Source organism: Ziziphus jujuba, chromosome 3 (assembly GCF_031755915.1).
Source record: "Ziziphus jujuba cultivar Dongzao chromosome 3, ASM3175591v1".
NCBI lineage: Eukaryota > Viridiplantae > Streptophyta > Magnoliopsida > Rosales > Rhamnaceae > Ziziphus > Ziziphus jujuba.
Genome location: NC_083381.1, coordinates 28558309 through 28577031, shown reverse-complemented (window position 1 = coordinate 28577031; position 18723 = coordinate 28558309). Strand labels below are relative to the sequence as shown.

Here is an 18723-nt window from a genome sequence, read left to right as displayed (position 1 = left end):
CTCCTAAGCTCAATTTTGAGGTCCATTCAGTTCAATTTTGAGGTCCATTCAGCTCAATTCCCAGCTATTTGGGAGATACGACAAGCTAAACTTTAGCCGAAACTTTTCAGCCATTTTCTGACCACCACCATGAAATTGAGGCCAATGGAGGTTGGCAATATGTTCTTTGTCTCATTAGAAAAGTTTCCATTTTTGGGTTATTATTATATTAAATGGGAAAAAAATGAAAATTTAAATTGAACAGTATATATATGTATACATGTGCAGGGGTATGTATGTAAATACATGCATTTTATATATATGTGTATATATATATATACACATATCTATGGTGATGTATATAAATATATGGTGATGTCTGAATATATATTGTGATTATTAATTGTTGAATTTATTGTCAAATTTTACTGTTGTATTTATTTTATATAATAAATTATATTTATGTGAAATTAGATTATATGTGAATTTTTTGTGAGTAACCCTCTTTCAAAACTATTTGGATTGTTAAATTAAGTATATTTTGTGTTAATTAAATATTCAAAAAAATAAATATATTTTATGTGCTAGATATTTAATAAATAATAAATCATAAAATTTCTATTCGAATTCATTATGCTAAATTGGGATAAATTTAAAATATATGTTGCATAAAATTTATATTTTGATTTTAAAGAAATTATGGATTTAAAATTTGGTTGAATTAATGTTCAACTTTATTGTTAAATCAATGTGCAAATTAAAAAAAGTTATTTTATGGATTTAAATATATATATATATATATATATATATATATATATTATAGATTTTCAAGTGATTTTAAATTACGATTTGTATAAATAAAATTCAAGGAAATTTATGAAATATTGGTATTAAATTATTGAGCCGAAGCATGCGTATTTATGTATTTAAACAATTATGGATTTGATTTTATGGTGTTGAAAAATTGGTATATTTATATTGATGGATTTGTGATGATGGATTAAAAGAGAATTTGAAATTCTATATATTTTTAGTAAAAGTGTATGAATTTGGTTATATTTGATCAAAATTTGATATTTTATAATATTTTAAAAATTTATAGTTTTAGATGCACCATATAGTACTGGTGTTCTGTACTGTATATATGATTAGTGCGCAAGTTTTATAGGGTCTTCTTGTGAGAACCAAAGACTTGAGGGTAGACAGGTATGATGCAGAGTGAGCATTAGTCACCCCTCATCCATGGTCTGGATGACTGTTGGTTGTTTATTATGGCTATCTTGTAGATGCCATGGACTTGAGGGTTGGCAATTGTATTACATAGTGAGTATTAGCCGCTCCCCTCCTTGGCCACAGGTGGTTGCTATGGATCAGCACGCAAGTTATATTCAGGGTCGTCGCCATGAGGGTAGGCATGTATAATACAGAGTTAGCATCAGCCGTCTCCCTTTTAGATGCAGGATGACTATCATTATGGATCAGTGTGTAGATATGTATGGCCATCCGATGGGAGATATGGGTTTGAGGTATGGCAGATATAGTACACGGTAAGCATCATCTACCCTCACGGCTAACTGTTTAGCCATGACAGATTATAAACATCGACACAGTTGGGACGCCAAGGTGATCGGATGCAGATTTTCTCTTTAACCTCCCCGTTAGGTAGTACTCGAGACGCCATATACTATCTAGCACCATTGGTATATAGTATGGTGCATCAAGTATCTTTATATATATATATATATGTATGTTACATTATATTATATTTGTATGCACCACACCGTACGCAAGCGATGATCCGACGTGGTCCATTAAGAACTAGCCTCGTAACTATGTTGCTTGCGAGTCCAGGAGATCGGACGGTCAATTTTGACAATCATCCTTGGTCTGTATTGATAGCAGAGTGTCGGCGACAGCTGGAATCATGGACTGTGTAGTATGATAAATGGTATCGTATGTACCTCCAATATGCATGTGCATATTTTGTAATATGTTATGAAATTTAAAATACTATTTTATCTTATATTACCTTATTTATTCATAAATTATTTTCTTAGTATTATTCTTATTGCTTTTATTGTTATTACTATTATTACTATTATTGTTGTTATTAATATTATTAATATTATTATTATTGTTATTAACGTGGTTGTTATATTTATTATTATTATTATTAGTTTTATTTTTATTTTTATTTGTTAATTATTATTATCATTAATAGCAGTTATTATTATTATTATCATTATTATTACTATTATCATCACTATCATTAATATTGTTATTGTTTTTATTATCATTTTTATTGCATTTGTTATTGTTATTTATTATGATTATTTTTATTATTACCTTCATTGGTTATTATTATTAATATTAATATTATTTTTATTTTTATTATTATTATAATTATTGTTGCCACTATTTTTGTTATTAGTGGTGTTTACCATTAAAATTGCTATCAATTATTATTGTAGTTACTATTATTATTAAGTATTGAGATTATTGTAATTGTTATTACTATTGTTATTATCATTATTATTATTTATTATATTATTATTATTATTCTCATTATTATTCTCATCTGTTATTATTACTATTATTATTATTATTGCATTTGTTATTATTATTTGTCATGATTATTTTTACTGTTTTCTTCATTATTTATTATTACTATTATTTATTATTATACGGTATCTTTGGATGAGTATAATAATCCTTGGGCAAGTGGTAGCATTTAGGCAAGTATGATAGCCCTCGGACAGGTATGGTCATATGGTAGCCTGCGGGCAAGTTATATTAACACTATTATTATTATTATCATTAAAATGATTGCTATCATTATTGTTAATGTGGTGGTTGTTTTGTTATCCTTCTTTCTATGTTACACATTGGTATATTTGTAAAACAATATTGAAATGTATTTGAAATGTAAGGCACTAAGTGGGTGGTGTGGGCATATGTAAAATAACAAGGTATCTGTGTTGTTGTTTAGATATTTCTCCTGTCTACATAGTATCATATCTTTACTTTCATTATCGAAGTCCTGAAGACTTGTGGAATTATTTGTAGTACGGTGGAAGGGATAAGGTGATACTATATAGAATATGTTTTCGTGCATATAATTTTTAGAGCATGCTCTATCCTTAGGGGAGATGCTGTCGGATGGTCTGATAGGGTTTCTCCTCGGATTAAGGCTGTCTAGGGTTCCAGAAGGGATCCTGGATGGGTCTTGACACCTATTGCACATAAGAATTTAAAACTCCATGTGAGAATTAATGGGAGGTTTAATATATTTTCATGTGCGGTGTAACACCCCGTCCCAAATTGCACCGGAATCCGTGCACGTTAATCGAGGTTGACCGTTGACAGAGCGAGTCAAAAGTTGACTTTTTGCTCCAGTTGGAATTTCCAGTTGACCAGGGTACCGTGGCGAAGTGCATGATGCCCCGAGTTCGTAGACTAGTAGCACGTCGAAAGTGGAGCTACGGTTTGAAAGTTATGGGCAAAACAAGTTGAAGTGCAAACAGTCCAAAAGGTGCCGGGAGTTGACTTTTTCTTAAGATGTAATTTTGTGTTGACTCTTGTATGGTTGTAAAGTACTCGTCGATACAAGTTCATAGACTAGCGACACGCTTAAATCGGACGTTTGGTTAAAAAGTTATGGACATTTGAAATTAGCCGGATACCATATTATTTTAATATATCTCGCTTAAGTGCACAGTGATGCCACGCGTCAGCTTCTGATTGGTCCACATGGCATGAACAGTGTCACACAGGGGCTTTTATTTGATAAAATTCTCGAGGAAGAGAGAGAAAGAGAGAGAGGAGAGAGAAAAAGAGAGAGAGAGTCCGACCGTTGCCGGAATTTTTCAAATTTTCTGGCTGAATTACTGTACATGCGCCAGCCAGCAAGATTCCCCTCCCCATTTCCGGCAAAACCTCAAATTTTCACGGCGATCGGCCGCCGGACGCGCTCGGATCGGACGTTCGAAGATCGGCGGTGAGTTTTTCCCTCCACCTCCGGCCACCGCAGATCGACCCACTTCCGGCCATTTTTCGGCCACACGCGCCTGACACCCTTCATCCTCTCCTCAAGTCCGGCCGACCCACCAAGTTTCACGGCCATCGGACCACCGACGCGCCCGGATCGGAGCGTTTTCCGGCGAGGGGCCGAAAATATTCAAACCGTGATTTCTCCGCCGTCCGGCCTCCGTTTGCCTCACCGCCGGTCTCGTTGGGTTGCTCTCCCCACGATCTTCAATTCTGCAAAAAAAATCACAGCCAACGGCCACCGCACGCACCGCTGCCGGCGACGGTTGCCGGTGACTGCGGCAGCTCGCCGGAAAGTACAGTTCCGGCGAGTACCTAAATTTCCGGCCGGCTCCAGTCCACTGTGCTCGACCTCCTGAACCCGAATCCGGCATTCATTTCTGCCAATTCGCGACGATTTGGGAGAATTATAGAGCCGAAACCCGAAAAGCTTTCCGACGAAATTTCGACTCCGTCGGGTTCGATCATCGGAAATTAAGACCGAATCTATGATCACCATCACTCGAGCTTCGATTCGGTATATAATTCATAAATTTTAGATATCGTTTGGTGTTCGCTCCCCGGGTACCCATTTGGGAATTACCCGAATAAAATATTAATATTTGTGGTTTGGTGTACTGTGGATGTTTAGGTGCACGTGCGAGTAGCGGAGTCGATCCTACGGAGGATCTTGATTGAGATACGTGCTTAAGGTGAGTGACCCACCTTCAAATTAATTTTGGGATTTAATTGGTGCATATTATGTGTGATTTAAATATTTGGAATTTAATTTCTATGTGCCAAATATTTATTTGATTTATTGTGGAATTATTTGTGAATTTATTGGATTTAAGAAAATGTGCATTTTACAAATTTATGCCATGTGAAATTATTTTATGGATTTGAGAACTTTGGAATTCTTGTGGTTTTAACATTAAATCGGGCATGATTTGATTTTCAAATATTTCAAGGAAAATATTTGCTTATGTTGGTGATTTCAATTTTTATAAAATATGCCCATGAATTATTATGAGATTTGATTATTATATTTCGAAAATTATTTATGCTATTGGGAAAATGTGGATATTTGAATTGATGGATTTGGGAGTTGGTGGATTTGAAAATCATGGAATTTATGGTATTGATTATAAAGAAATTGTGGAGAATTTTCCGGTTCAAGCGGATGGAATATACCCGCTGTGTTTATGCAAAATGTGAAATTTGTTATATAATTTAAATATGTGGATTTTATGATTTTTGGATGCACCGTGCACGTACTGGTGTTCTGATTTTATATGTGATATGGTTAGTGTGCACACGGTTGTGATTAGCGCGCAGGTGGGTGTGAGCAGTGCGCGGTTGATATTATGAGGTTGTCCTGTGGTTGCCACCGGATGAGGGTAGGCCACCCCCCATGGCCGGGACACCAAGTTAGCAGCGGCGCAGTGGGATGCCACGCGACCGTATGCCGGTTTCTTTCTACAACCTCTTGTCTGGCGGTACCTCGGGACGCTGGGTACTGTTGGCGCCACTAGTATATAGTGAGTGCATCAATTGATTTTCGGAACTGTGTTTTAAAAATAAAATGTTTTAAAGCTGTATCGGAATTAAAAATATACTTATTACCGTTTTTGGTATTTATTTGATGTCTTGGTTTTTGGGGAATTCGAATAAAGGGTTTTGTGAAAAGGTTTTAAAAGGGGAACTTTTCCAACCGAGAGAATTGTAAGGGTTTTGAGAGAAATTATTATTTTCCAATTAATTATTATCTATCTACTGTATTACCGTGGTATTATATTGTATAGTAGATAGGGTCACTCACTGAGATGATTAGCATCTCACACTCTTAAATTCCGTTCCTCTAGGTACCAGGTTGTCGGTGTTCATTCGGAGTGGACTTGATCTTCCTCGCTGTTTTAGTTCGTGCAGCATCCTATTCTTCTTTTATTGCAGTTGTAATATTTCTTTCACTCTTGTTGTATTCTATACCTAGTAGTACTTCATAAAGCTCTGTTTACTGTATGGGACACTTATGTATTTATTTTGCACTGGATTACTGTATTTATTTTGAAGTGCTGAAATTGTGGAACCAGCTTGTAGTACTGTGGGAGGAATAAGGGGACAATTATAGAAGTGCGTTTTCAGTGCAGGGAATTTTGTGGTAAGTCCATCCCTTAGGGGAGGTTCTGCCAGATTTTCCATAGGAGGGTCCGGTAGGGTTTCCCTGGGATCAGGGCTTGTCTAGGATTCCGGTGGGGAACTTTGGACGGGTCCTGACATGCGGAGTAGGTAAAATTCCTTCAAGCACACATGTATATACTTAGTTTTCCAAATGTACCAAAGTAAGTAGCAAAACTACCCCACTTGATCTTCCCCATCAACATTGTGTTGAACAAGCATAGAGACCATTTTTTTGAATCCATTGAAGGAAAAAGTGGCTTGCATGGGGAGGTCGCATACTTATAGGCAAGTCAAACCATGTAACTTGCATTCATGAACATCCAAAAAACATATGGTCTCAAGTATCCTTGTCAAGCTTACACCTTGGACAATGACATCCCTCACAATATGACATCGAATTGAATTTGTCTTCATTAGTAAGCCATCATGTAATGGCCTCCATACTGATTGTAGGAGTTTTGGAATGACCTTTAAAGACTACACTATCTTCCAAATTTTCTTCCAAGAATGGTGAGATGATGATACTACATAAGAGGTTCCCCTTTTTTGCATCTTCCTCCGTAATATAACATGATTTTATTGCTACTACACCATTCTCTATATGTGGCCAAATCAAGAGTCAAAATATCTAGTTCTCTAAATGGGTATTGTAAAGACCTTCTAATAAGTGGGCATTTTATACACACATCTAATTTTTTTAAGCTTAATTGTTTATGTCAATTCTCGAGCTTTTGTGTTTTATGAATTTTGTTTCTTTTTTGTAGGAAAGCTTCAAATTGGTTTATTTTTTTGTTTTGGCAAACTTATTAGACTTTTGAAACAGCAATTTGAAGCTTTAAAAACTGAATTCAAAGGGAGTTAAGGCATGTTAGTGAGGCCAAAATTCACATCAAAGGCACTTCAAATCACCCCACATAGCATTAGGGGTTTTCTCGCATTGATGTCATGCACCCAACACACATGCATGCCCATTTGCACTAACTCATCACCAAAGCCCAAGCGCAGCCCACGTAAGGACCTTGCACAGCTAGCGTGCCTTGCCTATGCCCCAAGCCGAGGCCTCATCAGCCGTAGCCCAAGCTGTGTCCTTTGCATGCCTAGCATGCTTGCTGCTTCATTCTAATGTATAACCCATGTCATGCCTTATGCATGCCCACATTGTGCCCACCCTTTCCAGCTACCACATGCATGGGCATGCCCTCACCATGGTGTCTTAAAGCCACTCCTATCCTTGGGATCAATTTTTGATGGCTAGATGGGTTATAGTTTAATAGGGTTTTGTGAGGTTTTGAAGATGGGTTATAGTTTTTTAGCTATATGAGGTCAAAAAATACACATTATCAAGGGAAAGACACTAAGAGAGCATCCTAGAGAGAGGATTAGAAGTAACTTAAGAGAAAAATACTATTTTTATTTTTCTCTAGAAAGATAAAGGTTTGGATTTGGCGGAACATGAAGAACCTAAGGGATTGGATCTTGAAGATCTTCATAATTCGAGTTTGCTCTACACTCTCATCTCTTCTTAATTTGTGTTTGTGATCTTAGTGGATTTTTTGTATTATGCATGTTTTTGTTTATGGATTCCTACATGGCTTTGATTTTGAATTGACCTATAAGTAGCTTGGCTAGATTTCTATCTAATGGATGATATAGACTTCATTTGAACTATATTTGTGATTGTTGGTTGTTTATTATAACACCTTGATTGGAGAAAATGCCATGAGTTTGAATTTTTGATCAAGTTTGACCAAGGTTGATCGAGATTAACCAAGTAGGTTTTATGGTTGAATTTTTGCTATGAGAGGAATTTTTCATTAACTGAGATACCATGGTGAAGTACTCATCAACACTAGAGCTAAGATTAGAAAGGTATGGTCAAAATAAGATGCGCCCAGATTGATCGATGAGCTCGGAGTTGACTTTTTATTTATATGGATTTTGATATTGATCCACATACCATGTGATAATGCTTGTCGATATGAGTCCATAGACTAATAGCATGCTTAATTTAGACCTACCGTTGAAAAGTTATAGGTTTGTAAATTTGTGCCTATCTTTCCTGGAATTGACTTTATCAAATAGTAAAATATTTAAAGGAGTTTTTTACTTGTGCCATGTGTCACATTTAAAATGATGCCACATGTCATGATCAGAGAGGGACATATGTCATCCCTAATAAAAAATTATTTTTTTCTTTTTCTTTTTCCCTTCCTTCTCTTTCCTTTTTCATGTGAAAAACACCCTCTCTGTTTGTCTGTCTGTCTGTCTGTCTCTCTCTCTCTCTCTCTTCCCTTGGGTTGGCCATAATTGATGAACGTCCGACCACCCATCAATGACATGTGTTGGTCGCCAACACAGCCTAGTCATTGACGAGCTCGACTGCCAAAATTTACGGCTGGTTGGCTAGCAACGCACCCAGATCGATGTTGGAAGTCAACGGCATCTGTTTCTCCTCCAAAGAATCCACCGCGTTCTCCTGTGTCAAGGCCTGAATGCTCCCTCCGTCCGATAGCCCAGTACACTAGCTTCGTTGAGGTGTGCTCTGATTGCCAGGGAAGCAGTTGATGCATCGGAAAATGACCATGGAAGTTGGAGGCGGGCACGCCAATCAGCCACCAAGTTATAACCATCTTGGGCTATGTTGTCAGTCCCTTATCCCTAATTCGAGCCTCCTAAAGCTGATGGTTCCTTCATTTGTTCCAATTCGAGCTTGTTTGTGACATATGAAAGGGGCTAGTTGGCAGCGATTTTCTATGAGAATTTTGGCCACTGCCAGTGATGTTGAGCACAAAGGAGGTTAGTATCATGTTCCTCATATCTTTAGTTTTCCATTGGTATCTTGTTTGTGAATTATGATGATATATTTGAAAATTTTACATTTTTGAGTAAATATTGTATTTAATGTAGAAATGGTGTTAAAGTGTGTATGTGTACATGTTTATGCATAGTTGCATGTATACATATTTGTAAATATGTATTTTTGTATATGTATGAGTGCATGTTCATAAATACATACACTTCGTATATACAGACATATATATATATATATAGATAGGTGTAAATGTGTGTGTATATATATATATAGTCGTTGAAAGATTTTGTATACACATATGAAAAAAAATACATATATATATATACATATATACATGTATATATACATGTACACATACAAACGTTTAACAAGTACATATATTAACCCACATGCATATATGGATATATATATATATATATATAAATATAGAGTCTGTCTATGATATGGACATCCATATGTTTTTATCATCTGGATCTTAGAATTGACGATGATTTTTGAAGAAACCATCAAAAACCGTCGTCAATACTTTAGGTCCGCACCATGACATGGTGCAAAACTGTTCGCATCGTAGAATTTCCTTATGAATATGTATATGTGTGGATGAACATATCTAGATGAATATATATATATATATACTTGTGTACATAAAAATGTATATATATATATTTTGTGTTAATTAAAATTTTGAAAATATTGTGCATGTTTTGAAATTTTAAAAAATTGTTATTTAATTTTATTGTATAAGATTTATGTGGTTTAAATACATTTGTTTTATAAAATTTTACATTTATTATTGTAAAGAAATTATTGTGGTAATACTTAATTTTATAAAATTATTGAGTTTATGGGGTTGTTTAAAAGGAAATATGGAATTTTATGGGTTTAGTAAAAATATATAAACCTAGTTGTATTTTGTCAAATTTTGGTATTTATAATTTTATAAAATTTTATAGTTTTTAGATGCACCATACAGTATTGATGCTTTTACTATATTTGTTGTTTAGCTCATAAGTATGTATGATTATCCTACGGGAGCTATTGACCTGAGGGTTAGTAAGTATATTTGCATAGTGCGCATTACCCGCCGCTTTTCTTGGCCGCAAGATGCTGGTTATTATATTATGGTCATTTTGTAGGAGTTATAGACCTAAGAGTTGGCAAGTATTTCGCACAGTAAGTATCAGTTGTCCCCTTTCTTTTGCTGCAGGATGACTGGTTATTATGTTATAGATCAGCATGCAAGTTATATATATGGTCATCCTTTGTGAGCTATTGTGAGAGAGAATAGGCAAGTATATTTGTAGAGTGAAAGAAATGATAGAAAATGAATAAAAATAAAATGTGAAATTAGGGTTTAGATAGACAAGGTATGAAGGTTACAAAGGTAATTTCTCAAATTTTAAAAAGAACTGTCAAACATGACCTTGTAGCTCCAAAAGAATTTTGTCCAATTCCTAAATTAAATCAATTTCCTAAAAATAACATTTGATTATAAACAAATTTTCAAGCCTTGCTAGAAGCAAAAATACAAGTAAGCATATACCATGCACTAATAGATCTCAAAATCGTATAATGAGGGGTTTCTTAGCTCAGATGATACATAATTTAGTACAAAATATTTTGCATATGAGAATTAATACTAAATATTTCTCAAGTAAAAGTTAGTATGTCAAAACCCAAGCATAAAATCTTAAAAGAATGAAATTTTAAAAAGAAAAAAAGAAAAAAAAAATTCCCCACCATTTTTACAAAGAGACTATCAAATTACCCTGAAATGCTTTCACATACATTGCGTCACATGTATTATGGATCCTTTCACATAGAGAAATTTTCCATTCTTTTGTGCTTCAATGCAATCCAAATTACCAATATATATACATATATAAATATATATATATATATATATATATATATCTGGAAATTTTTCGAATAAAAAGATTTGATAGATGTTTTAAAAACTTATATTGATCTTTTATTACCAAATTAAAAAAAATAAATTATATTCATCAATAAATAACTCTTTTTTTTAAAAATGCATGAAATGAGGGTAAATAACTCTTTTTTAACAATGCATGAAATTCTAATGCCTCTTAACATGATGATCATGGCTCTTAACGTCACTTATAATGTATTCTTGCATAGCTTTCTCTGAGAAATTCATATGCTATGTGCCAACATTAACTGCCAAAAAAATAACTTCTCCTAATTCCAATCAATCGCTGGCATATGTCCATGAAGATAATGGGGTTATGTAGTCACTTGTTCCAAGAAAACACCTAAATTTGAATTTTTGAGCGGTTTGCTAGGGTTGACCAAGTTTGATAAAATTTGACTTTTAAGTTGGACCAAGTTTGACCTCTTTTTAAGATAAAATTTGGTTTTGATTTGGATACTATTGTATAGAACTCATCGAAGTGAGTTCGCGGAGATGTGGAATATATTGAAATTGGAGCTACAATTCGAAAGTTACAATTAAAACAAGTTAATGACATTTTTGTAATGAGGGGGCACAAAAATTAGGTTAAATTTGATCAACTTCTTCCTCTTTCCAACTAAAAATGGCAGCCATTGTTGTTGTCTCTATCTCAAGCTTTCTCTTTCTAAGCACACAATTTCAAAACCTCATAACTTACTTTACCGACCTCTGTTTGCTTAGCTATTTGTGGCATTAAAAAGCTTGCATGGCAAAAAACATTTTTTTAACAAAAACAGATTGAATAGTCTCTAGAATCTTGCTGGAAAATTTATGGATTCCATTTTTTGATCTCCAATATTTGAGCACTTTTGGTAATGGAAAAATAAGGTCTTTCCATATGTTTTGGACATTCTGAGTTCATTTTTGTCATTCTTCAAGCTCAAAAGTATCCGTTTTTCCCAGCAACCAAATTAAGTTTTGGAAACACTTTGTCTTCAATTTTTATGCAACCTTTAACCACCATTAACTCTATTTTATGGTAGATTTTGTTTGTAGATCTCTTAAGCTTTGTTTTGATATATAGATTGCACAATTTGGTTAAGAATTTTGAAAACCTCAATTTCGGATGAATGGATATATTGGGTTTAATAAAATTCGATCATCTAAGAATGTTTTCTTTGGCTAATCTTGGTATATTTAAGTTGCTAATGGTTTATAAGAACTCGTTGAATCATTAAATTTGAAAATTATCAAATAGATGGAAAATACTCAATTTTAGGTAAGTGAGTTAAGAGTAATTATGTTTCATTTGGCTAGTAACTAGATAATCTAAGACCAAGTTGTTGTTGGTAAAGTGTTAATAGAGGTTACAAGGACTTATTACAAGGTTCAATTCTATCATATTGCTCATAGGTTGAAGAATCCTAATTTTGGATATCGAATCCAAAGGGTTCATAGTATAATTCAACCATTCCAAGATCTTCAGGATCTTAGAATTCTAGAAATTAGTTTAGGATATTTGGTATACATTAATGTCTTTAGTTTAATTTTTGAAGCCCAATGAAAGTTTTGTTATATTATAGGTATCTGTACTACGTCAAGAGGCGACCCTATGGAGGAATAGGAGTGAGCATCAATGGTATTTGTGAGGGGTTTATGTTTTTAAATGATATTGGACATATTCTTACAATATAAGTTGGTTTGAATATTTTATATACATGGATCGATTTAAATGCTTATTGTATACATATATGGATATATGTTTTTATATATACGTATTATCATTTATATGACTTTTGATTAGTTTTTAAACGATTTTAAACTCTAATGTGTTCATAATGAACTTGAGAATCTTGATATTTAAATATCTTTGTATCTGAATTCATATTTTAATTCTTTTGAAAATAATTAATTTTGAAAAAGTGGATTGGAAATTATTTATTTCTAGGTATGTCTAAGTGTTTTATATTTCAAAGTACCTTAAAAATAGTTTATGGTTATATATATTTTAGTGTTGGTATTTATATTTTAGTATAAAATAGGGATTTGGAATCTTTTGAATATTTAGATAATGGTTGGGTTTGAATACTAAATCCTAGTTTATAATACCGTATTTGTTTTTTTTTAAAAAAAATAGAAAGTTTGATCTTGAAATGATTGTTTATGAATATTATATTGCTGTTTTTAAGTGGTGTACCATATAGTACTAGTGTTTTTTTTTTTTCTATGTCGCTAGCCGTGCATAGGCTTAGTCATCCTGTATGTAATCATAATATGAGATAATAATGATTGAGTTGTATACCGTTCTCTCAAAATGATGATTTAATTGTGTGCCACTCCCTCGTGACCATAAGATTGAATGTTGCCAAGGTATGAGAGAATGATGATTGAGTTTTGAGTCGTTCTCTCTTGGAATGATGATTAAGTTATGTGTCATTCCATCATGACATTGGTTTCTATATATCTCTTTACTGTTTAATAGTGTTTCGTGACACCATACATTGCCTAGTAGCTCCTAGGTATATTTTAATGTTCATTGTAAGTGTTTTATTATATATTGTTATTTTATAATTTTACTCGATAATTTATCTTCGACTTATCACTCATATTTTTACATAAAACTATTTATAAAATATGGCAATTCATGGTTAATTTTATGGTTTATGGATTTTAAATTATTGTATCTATTAAATGTTAAGTTAAATGTTTGGGATACAAGTTGGATTTTGTGAAATGGTTTTAAAATGAAAACTTTTTAAAAGAGTGGAATGTGAAATCTTGAGAGAGCAGTTTGCAACAATAAATTGTTATTTTCTTTTATTATACCATGCCACTAACTGTGATATCACTATCTCATGTTTTAGTATTTTAATCCATTCCTCCTGTACTTGTTAACTAATAGCTCTCCTCGCGTATCATATTATCAGCTGCATCCCACATCAATAGACTTTGCAAACTTTATCAATCTTTTACCTTTATAGTACTTAGTATATCTTGGTATTATCGTAGATATTTGAAACAGTTTCTTTAATATGCTTTGAATGTAATAGACATAGTGGTATATGTATTTAGTACTTATAAAATTGGTTTATGTTGTGGTTGTGTTGTTAGTGGTGGAGATTAACTATAAAATTGCAGTTTGGAGATTATTTTAATGATGTGTAATATATTTGGAGTGTTTCTTGATTTACTTATGTTCTAAGACGTTCATGATTTTTGGTGAGGTTTCATTGGGCTTTCCATAAGGTTTACTTACTTAATGGATTTCCCTAAACAATGCCACTTTGGGATTTGTAGAAGGTATCCTGGGGCAGATCCTATCAAGTTGACCAACTGAGGTTGCCCAATGGTGGGTTTGTTGTGGGTAGGTTCTCTCAAGGAAGAAAAGGCAGTGAGAGAGAACTATCGGTCATGTCCACAAAAATGGACTATGGGTTCAATGGCAGGCGTGGCTCTAAGAAGGATTTCGTGGGCATTAAGAAGAATGAGATAAGAAGGAAGTACATGGTTCTGAATTCGGGACAACACATAGGCAATTTTTTTTTTCTTTAAAAATTTTCTTACCCAATATGAATCATATACCAAAAAAAAAAAAAAAAAAAAAAGAAAAAAAGAGAATATTCGTCGAAGGCAAATACCAAGTTCATCACTGTATATGAACGTTGAATTTTGTATGAGTTACTTTGATTCCTCCATGACCGAGTTCTAACTTAGAAATGCATGAATCTGAAACATAATCTTTTACTTTTTTTTTTTTTTTACCATACAAAATTGTCTAAAAATGGTAAAAGAAAGCTTATAGTTTTCTTGGCCCTGAATATATTAGAAAAATGTTAGCTAACAAATAAATCACTCTAAAAATATTAGTTTATACTTCTTCTAGCCCAAACTCTTCCTTTATGATCTTCTGGTTCGTTCGTTTTCATTTTTTATTATTATTATTTTTTTTTGAAAATTGTCAACTCCTGCGAAGAAAACTATTATCCAAGCAATTGACACTTTCTCCCTCCCATAGTCAAATTCCTCTTTCTTCCTCTCACATATTGATCCTTTATCTTCTACAAGCCCTCTTTTTCAAGTTCCTTGTCTCTCACTTTCGATCACTCTGCCAGTTTCCTTAACTTTACGGCAATTTGAGCCAAAACAGAAATAAAAATAGAAAAGGTGAGGGATGTGAAATGATGTCTGTTGCCCTTGTATGATCATCATATGTAACATGCGCATGACCAATTATATTTAGACTTTTAACACATGGACCAACGTCAGTACAAGAAAAGTGTGAGTTCGCGATAGAAAATGAAAAAGAAAAATTATGTAGAGTGCATTATTTCAGTAACAGATACTAATTTCTCTTAAAATAATTAAAACCTTATACAAATTTTTTATTTTGCTAGTGAATTAATGTCGTTTATATTTGTTTCCAGCGTTTGAGTGCTGAAAATGTAGTACATATCCAAACATAATGAGTGACACATAAACGACATCTTCTCCAAGACAACATAGCTGATGCCATCGTATATACCGGCCGGAAGATTCTGCAAAACACCCTTGATCAACTTCCTGTCCTTATAAGGAGTGAGGTCGTATGTCCCTTTCATCTATACCTTTTAAAAATATATATTCTTTTTATTCTGACCAAAAAAAAAAAAAAATCTCTCTCTCCTACGACGACGGACATTACAACGTCATTGCTTTCTGTATAAATACCCCTCATCACCACCTCCATTTCATTGGTCTTGCTCTTTGTGTTTTTCTTCTATACCTGCTACATTAATGGCGGAATTCAAAGATCAAGAGGAGGTGGTTCTGTTGGACTTTTGGCCAAGCATGTACGGCATGAGGGTCAGAATAGCCTTGGCAGAGAAAGGAATTAAGTATGTGTATAAAGAGCAGGATTTAATCAACAAAGGCTCAGAGCTTCTGGAGATGAACCCGGTTCATAAGAAAGTCCCGGTTCTAATCCACTGTGGCAAACCCATCTGTGAGTCGCTCATAATTTTGGAATATATTGAGGAGGTTTGGAAGGGTAATGGAGCTCCATTGCTGCCCTCGGATCCTTACCAGAGAGCTCATGCTAGGTTCTGGGCCAATTTTATTGACCAGAAGGTTAGTCTCCGATTTCTCAGTCTTTCACTCACTGCCAACTTGTATTATATGTCGTAGATAATAGATCTTTTACATTTCTTTTTGTTATGTGAGAAAAATGCAAATTTGTATTATAAAATACTTAATATTGATGGTAATAATAACATAATCATGAATTCTTCTGTTTCTGCTGGTTTAATTAGTCTTGTTGCTTGTTCTACTTAATTGTTAGCTTTTCTTTGAGAATATTTAAGATAGTTTTCTTAAAGAAAGCAATGAAATTTAATTGGAGGATATGGGTGCATTTTTTCTTCATTATTATTATTATCTTGAAAAACATTGAATTTTTATTTTTATTTTTGTTTTTTTATAGGAAAAAGATGTTTTGGGGGGGGGGGGGGGGGGGTGGAAACCTGTGATTCTGCTTTTATCATTATTTTTTTTTGGGGTTTTTTGTTTTGCTGTTTTCTTTTGTCTTTCTGGAAACGGTTGGATTAGCAAATAAATATTGTTTAGTTGTTGTTTAATTCAACGTTACAAGATGTATGTTAGCAACATATATAATTTTTCTTTTGGTAATATGATTATTATATAGTTGAAACGTATGATATCTTGAAGTAATAATTATTATAACTGCTGTTCCAAATTAGAATCTCCACTCCATATACAAGAATTAAAAAGAAAACTGATAATTATGATCTAGTTTGTAGAAAATTTAACTTGTATGTCCTTGTTACTTAATTCCTAATTTACTTTTTGTTATTATTATTATTATTATTATTATCATCATCATTATTATTATTATTTTCTGTCATGAACTCTAATTGGCATTAAACTAAAACATATTTATGTAGTTGTACGGTGTGGGCAAAAACTTATGGTCGAGAAAAGGAGATGAAAAAGAGGCAGCCAAGAAAGTATTCATAGAAACCTTGAAGGTATTGGAAGGAGAACTTGGAGAAAAGGCATACTTCGGGGGTGACACATTTGGGTTTATAGACATATCTTTTATCACATTCTATAGCTGGTTCCATGCTTATGAGACTTTTGGGGAGTTTAGTCTAGAGGCAGAGTGCCCCAAAATTATAATATGGGTCAAGAGGTGTCTACACAGAGAAAGTGTTTCTAAAACTCTTCCTGATCACAACAAGATTCTTGGTTTTGTTGTGGAGATAAGAAAGAAGTATGGACTAGAATAGAAACAATATACCAAAGAAGAGTTTGGTTTTCTACTGAAATGGGGTTTTGCTTATTTATTTTTGGTTGGACTTATGATTTTTTTTTCTTTCCTTCTTTATGATGGAGCCTTTGGTAGTGCTGTATTTGGACAATTTGGTGCGTCTAATAAATATGCTTTTAGTGTGTTAATAAACAGAGGAGACTGCATTCGGGCAAATGTTGATTATGCATATTAACCGTTGTTTGTTGTGTTGTCAAGCTTATCAATAAAAAAGAAAAAGAAAAAAAAAAAAAAAAACCTTGTTCGTTTGTCAGTACTAGACATATCTCTAGTTTTTTTGGGACAGTGGACGTTTCTCTTGTTATTATTATTATTATTATTATTTTTCTCAAATCACGAAAACAACTTTTACATCCTCCCATACTCATACAATATGGATTTAGTTTGTGAGCTTTTCGATACTAAACCAAAACGATCCATTTGACAAGGGACAGGAAACATCGGTAGCATATATATTATATTAATTTCAAATTTTTTTTATTAAAATAAACTATTCTAAATATATATATATATATATATTTAAATATATTTTTTACAAGAAAATTAATAATAGATAATTGTTGGATAAATTACACACTAGAACAAAAATATAAATCAGAACATGAATTGCATGTTGTGGATAGGATTTAACAACATACTAGAGTGTTTTGTCTATCAACATGTTGTTATAAGTATTAGTATTTAACAACGCACACCTCACGTTGTCAATACATTTAACGACACTCTAAATTTGTTATTAAACAACTAAACGTATGTTGTCAATGCATTATTTAACAACATAATTAGTAGGATGTTGTAGATTCTTTTAGCAACATTATTGTGCATGTTCTTAAAGATCGAAAGCTCAAGTATAAATATTAGCATTACGTTTGATTCAACCATTATGATCTAAATAAAAGAATCTCATTTTCCAACAAATTTATAAAATTTAGACTTAAAATAAGAGAATCCACAAGAAATTACATCATTAAGAAAGCTTTGCTATAAGCTATAGGCTATAAGCTTCGCTACATGGCATAATTAATAGAGATAAAGAAGGAGATAAAGAAGACTCCTATGTTTACTAAATCTGTCTATCTGTTATTTGTATTTTGAATATTGGTTACTTGTATTTTGAATGTCACATGTGTATATGTTTAGTTATTAGATGTTTATCTTGTATTCCATCATGTATATAAGCACTTCTGTTGATTAAATGAAATAGCTTCTGTTTAACTATTCACGTTCTCTATATGGTATCAGAGCCCTTACTCTAAAGAGTTTTTTTATTTTTATTTTTTATTTTTCCTCCAGTTTTCTTCTGGTTTTTCTACTGCTATGGCTGATTCTTCCTCTACTTCCATGACTGATACCCAAAATTTCGACTTTGCTAATTTAGTTTTCCTCAATGTTGCTACTCAAGCCCCTATTCGGCTTACCTCTGATAACTTTTTTACCTGGAAAGCTCAATGGGATGCCCTTCTTTATGGCTATGCCCTTACTGTT

General features: G+C 33.1%; 1 protein-coding gene across 1 annotated transcript; it reads left to right on the top strand.

Annotated features, from left to right (window-relative positions):
- Nucleotides 1-15603: 15603 nt before the first annotated feature.
- On the top strand, nucleotides 15604-17411 carry LOC107423451 (probable glutathione S-transferase parC). Its single transcript, XM_025076008.3, has 2 exons — nucleotides 15604-16019; nucleotides 16853-17411. Exons 1-2 carry the CDS (start codon nucleotides 15687-15689, stop codon nucleotides 17195-17197), a joined length of 678 nt encoding a protein of 225 aa, XP_024931776.1. The 5' UTR covers nucleotides 15604-15686; the 3' UTR covers nucleotides 17198-17411.
- Nucleotides 17412-18723: the final 1312 nt, after the last annotated feature.

Excerpts from the sequence above, each read along its gene's own strand:
- LOC107423451 (XM_025076008.3), top strand. The coding sequence starts at position 15,687 with ATGGCGGAATTCAAAGATCAAGAGGAGGTGGTTCTGTTGGACTTTTGG. Across the intron at positions 16,020-16,852 it reads CCAATTTTATTGACCAGAAG|TTGTACGGTGTGGGCAAAAA; the intron begins GTTAGTCTCCGA and ends ATATTTATGTAG.